Raw genomic sequence first — 5,260 nt, 5'->3', positions numbered from 1 at the left:
GACAAAGGAGAAGACACAACTTACCAAACACAAGGAATGAAAAAGGGGTATCACTACAGACCATGGAAACACAAAAGGGATCAAGAATACGAAGAGCACAACTCAGATAAGTGGGACAACGTTAAGTTAAATGAGCCAATTCCTCAAAAAGCACAAAGTACCATGATTTACCCAATATGATATAAATTGAAAAGCCCTATAAGTATACGGAAATTGGCTCTAAACAAAATGAAATACTTAAGTGTAAATTTAACAAAACATGTATAGGACTTGTATGCTGAAAACTACAAAATGCTGGTGAAAGACATCAAAGAAGATCTAAATAAATGGAGAGGCAGAGTGTTCATGGGTAGGGATAACCAATGTAGTCAAGATGTCAACTCTCCTTAATGTGATCTACAGGTTTAACACAATTCCTAATATAACCCCAGCAACATTTTTTTTGGTAAATTTAGACATTGTTTTAAGATTTATACAGAAAGGCAAATGCACAATAACTAAATCAATATTAAAAAGAATAAAGAAATCGCTCTATCCAATTTTAAGACTTATTGTATAGCTACTGTAATCATGAATGTGTGTTATTGACAAACAGGTAGACACATATGAGTAGATAAATCAAACAGACCTGAAATAGACCCACACAAGTAGGGCCACCTGATTTTTAAGAGTTGTAAAAACATATTTATGCTGACAAGTACAAAATGCTGAGGAGCGATACACTGCATTCAAGGACTGGAAGATTCATTGCAGTAAAAATGTCAATTCTCTCCAAATTGATCTATAGGCTAATGTATTCCTATCAAAATCCTAAACAGGATTTTATGTAGATACAAGATTATTCCAAGATTTATGGAAAAGGAAAGGCACTAGAAGAGCTAAAGCAATTTTGAAAATGAAAAACAATTTTTCCATTTCAATTTCAAGAATCACTCTCCAATTTTAAGACTTATATAGAGCTAGTCATTAAGACAGGGTGGTATTGGCAGGATAGACAAGACACATAGATAAAAGGAACAGACTAGAGCATACAGAAATANAGACATATTTTAGTTAGTGGCTGTTCATTGAAAGTGAACCCTCTATTCCTATAGCCCCAAGAAAAACAAGCTGCAAATGAAAAGTACAGGCACTGAGCTGTGTGATTACGGAAGAGTCCTATATAATACTCATTACTTTTTAGAGTTTTACATCTTCGATTAATAATCGTGTTTCCATAATCAGATTCAGTTCCTTCACACATCTTCTGTTCCAAATTAAAGGAACTACCTAGAGACGACATCAATGAATCATGATCCAAAAGCAGACATACACTACACTTAGCACATACTGTAGAATTAAGCATAGCTCATTAGCGCACCTCCACTGGAGTTTATCCACTAGGGACCTGACATTTAGATTTAAGGGACCAACAGAAACGTGCTACATGTGGACTATGAAGTAGGGAGCAAAGAAAAGCACCACTGGATCTCTAATTGCAACACCTTGGGCAATGCTACCAAAATGGGCTTTCAAAGAAATACCATGTAGAGAAGAAGACCTTTTTAAAATGTAGAAACCGTACTAATCAAAGGCATGGAAGTTTTCATATGTACCAGTATACAGTTTATCATTAAAAAAGAAAAAAAATTTAAAAACGGGGGCTTGAAATACAAAATCTAATTGTCAATACAGAGTAAACTTAACAAAGAAATAAAATGTGAAATATACAATGGTTTTCCCTGAGAGGACAGGGAAGGTGGGAGTCTGATCAGGGCTTCTATATGGCACTATTTTATTCCTGAAGATGAATTACTCATTGTTCTTTACATACCTATATACCTTTAAAATATGACAATGCCATAGATACCTTTTATTTTTGAGTCCTCCAGCATTTTCGGCTGCCTCATTAAAAGGAGGAAAAAGATTCAAGACTTAATACACTTACCTGATTAGACTTTTCTACTGTACTGCTGGGAACCTCAGTAGTGTCTTTCACAAAAAAATTATCTATGATGTGTCTCTCTGCACATTCCTGGCTGCAAACTGGACAACGAATGACTCCAACTGGAAAAAACAAAATTGCATTCTAAGTTCTTTTCAAAATTGAGGTATAATTGACATAACATTACTTTCAGGTGTATAATATGACTTGATATCTGTCCACATTGCAAAATAATCACAATAAGCTCAGTTAATATCACCATAGACAGAGACAAAAATATTTTTCTTGTGGTGAGAACTTCCAGGATCCACTCTCCTAGCGACTTTCAAATATGCAATACAGTATTATTAACCATAGTCACCATACTGTACATTACATTCCCATGACCTATTCATTTTATAACTGGAAATTTCTACCTTTTGAAACTCTTCACCCATTCCTTTCACCCTTAGCCCCCTGCTCAAGAAAACACCAATCAATTCTCTCCATCCATGAGCTCGCATTTTAAGTTTTAATACAAATATACCGAGCACTAAACCAACATCTCACATCTAAACTGTGAGTAGGTTCTTTTACAGTGTTCACTCTCTTCAAATTTGTACCTGCTGTTCCTTAATACAAAGCAATTCCGTTTATGTACATATATGGGTTATATATGTGTGTACAAACTCCACACCTAGTACATTAAATGAATAAATCCTCATAATTTTAAATGAGCTGCTGCCCCTCCAAATAAACAACCCCGTGGACTACTCTTTTTATTGTTTTGAAACTTCTCCAACAGCGGTTTTCAAATACGGATGTGCAGAACCACACGGAACTTCCTAAAAGAACAAAGAGTTCTGGTTCTCTCTGGGCCTATAGAATCAGGATTTCTCAAAGTGAAATGTAGACATACTTGTTTCGTTTAACATCTCCATGGAAGATAAAGGAACACTATTTGTTTCCTTTTAACAAGGGCAAATAATGTTTCTTAGGGGAAAAAAGAAGAATCATCTTTCACAGTGCTTGGTAAAACAATAAATAATTATGAGTTAAAAATCTAAATTTTTAATTACATTTAAAAAATCTACTATAAATTTCATGCTGTCATTTGTTCCAAGGAGACTGCAATAAGGTTCTCAGATATATTTTTGTAAAATGAAATGCATTAAGAATGGACACAAACTAATCCAAAGGTCAATTTCATTTGTACATACAAGCAATAAACACTTTTTTAAATCTAAAAACAATCAATTTTACAATAAAAACAAAAATATATTAATATTTAGGAATAAATTTTTTTAAACGTATAAGGCTATGTGGAGAAAAATGTCAATCTTTAGAAACCTTAAAAAATACCTCAGCAATGAAAAAACCACGTTCATGATGGTGAAGATGGCAAGTCTCCCCAAACAAATCTATAGACTCAATGTAGTTTTAATTTCAATAGAATTTTGATAAGCTGGAGGACATGCCTACCAAGTAACAAGACTTACTGTAAAGCTACAGCAATTAAGATGGTATATTTATCTAAGGATAAACAAAAGTAGAACAGAAGATATATACCAGAAACAGGCTCACATATGTACATTTTGTATATGACAGATGTGGTACTAGAAATCAGTAGGAAAAAAGATCAATTTTTCATGGTATTATAGTTCTCTGTAGCGGGAAGGAAATGAAATCAGATTCCTACTTTACTCAATTCAAAAAATAATTCTTTTGGATAGATTAAGAACTTTAAAACTTTCACAAAGAAATAAAGGCGAATATCTGTGTAACCTCAGCGCAGGTATAAATTTCTTAAGCAAGAAACAAAAAAGAAGAGCATAAGGGAAAGATGAATGAATTCAACTTCATTGTATTGGGTCGTAGGCAAAGTCATGACGCATTTTTGCATTGAAAAACATAGAAAAATACGTCATGGCTTTCCCGACGACCCAATAGTTAAAAACTACAGCTAGTCAAAAGATTTCTATGAAGAAAGTGAGAAGATAAGCCCCAAATTGAAAGATCTATCCAACACATGATTGTGACAAAGGATTAGTAATTAAAATCTGTCAATATGGGACAACGCATTTCACAGAAGAAAAAAGATTGGGTAAACACGTTTCCTTATTCTTCCAATTAAGTACAGCTAAAAACTCTAGGCATTCTATAGAAATCAGTCACAAGAAGACTGTACAAGTTAGAGAGAAGGCAGCAGACTGGCTAGAGACTTCATATATTCCAAAGTGGATGTTCATGAAGCCACCATCCTGGAAACATTAACAGGTGTAAAACAAACCAACAAAAAGCCCACAAAAGCCTTCTTCTCTATCCAAAGAACTAGGAAAATGGCAGCCTAGCAAGACAGAAAACTTTCGGTCAAACACCACAGAAAAAAACTATGTTCCCTTTCCCACCAGCAAAGGCCCCCGTGGAGAGCCTAGACTTCCACCTTGGCCAAGCACAAACCAGGTGCCCTACCTACCCCTGCTGGGTGCGTCAGAGAGCCTGGTGGGGAAGCCCGGGCTTTGATCCCCACTAGGCCCCTGCAGTGTCATTGGAGATCATGTGCAGAGTGACACGTAGCTTAACAGTAAACATGTTTAGGTACTATAGATCATAGTCTAGAGACGTAGGTATAGGCTGTAATTAAATATTTCAATTGCTTTGGTTGTCACATAGCTTATAGTCAAAGATTAAGAATGCTAGTCATGTCCCGGACGCCTGCTTGTAAAGCAAATTCTAGGAAAAATGTTTAAAGGTACACTTTGAGATAACAGAAAAATGTGGCTAGTTAAGCATACAAAGATAGTTTAAATAATAACAAAGGTCACACGATGTTTAGGTTCTGCCTTTTGCTGTAAAAATAACATCACTGATGAGCAATCATGAGATGTTTTGCAGAATCCCAATTAGATCACCTGACCACAGTTACGAAGGCTCCAGACAAGATGACGTCAGGGACTATATTAACCAGACTAAAGAAAACCGCGGAAGCTTGCGCAACAGCTAACCAATCAGCTTCGCGCCCGACCCCTAACCCTCAATCTTTGCCATTAAAAACCCTTGATTAAAAGCCATCTGGGAACCTTGGTTCTAAGCGACAGATAGCAATAGATAGCTTCACGTTCTCCTGCTTGGCGCCCTGCATGCAGATAAACGGCTCCAATTTCTTCATTTGCAAACTCGATGTTAAGTGGTTGGCTCTGCTGCGCATCAGGAGGGTGGATTCTCTTCAGTGAGGTGACAGGAGCCTAAACTTGCGCCTCCAGCACAGTAACGAGATCGCCTCCACTTCTATGTTGTGCTGGCATCAGAAGAAGCCTATTGGGCAGTCAGGACGTTTATCACTGCCTACAGGTAACC

General features: G+C 36.2%; 1 protein-coding gene across 2 annotated transcripts in view; it reads right to left on the bottom strand.

Moving 5' to 3' along the window:
- Positions 1-5,260, bottom strand: part of TRIM24 (tripartite motif containing 24) — a 95,259-nt gene that overhangs the window by 49,944 nt on the left and 40,055 nt on the right. For both annotated transcript variants that reach the window (XM_019653289.1, XM_019653287.1), the window contains exon 2: positions 1,928-2,046. In XM_019653289.1, coding sequence (XP_019508834.1) covers positions 1,928-2,046 — 119 coding nt within the window. The remainder of the gene's footprint in view (positions 1-1,927; positions 2,047-5,260) is intronic.

This window comes from Hipposideros armiger, unplaced genomic scaffold (genome assembly GCF_001890085.2).
Source record: "Hipposideros armiger isolate ML-2016 unplaced genomic scaffold, ASM189008v1 scaffold_201, whole genome shotgun sequence".
Lineage (NCBI taxonomy): Eukaryota > Metazoa > Chordata > Mammalia > Chiroptera > Hipposideridae > Hipposideros > Hipposideros armiger.
The sequence above is the reverse complement of the archived record's forward strand: the minus strand, read 5'-3'. Positions and strand labels throughout refer to the sequence as shown.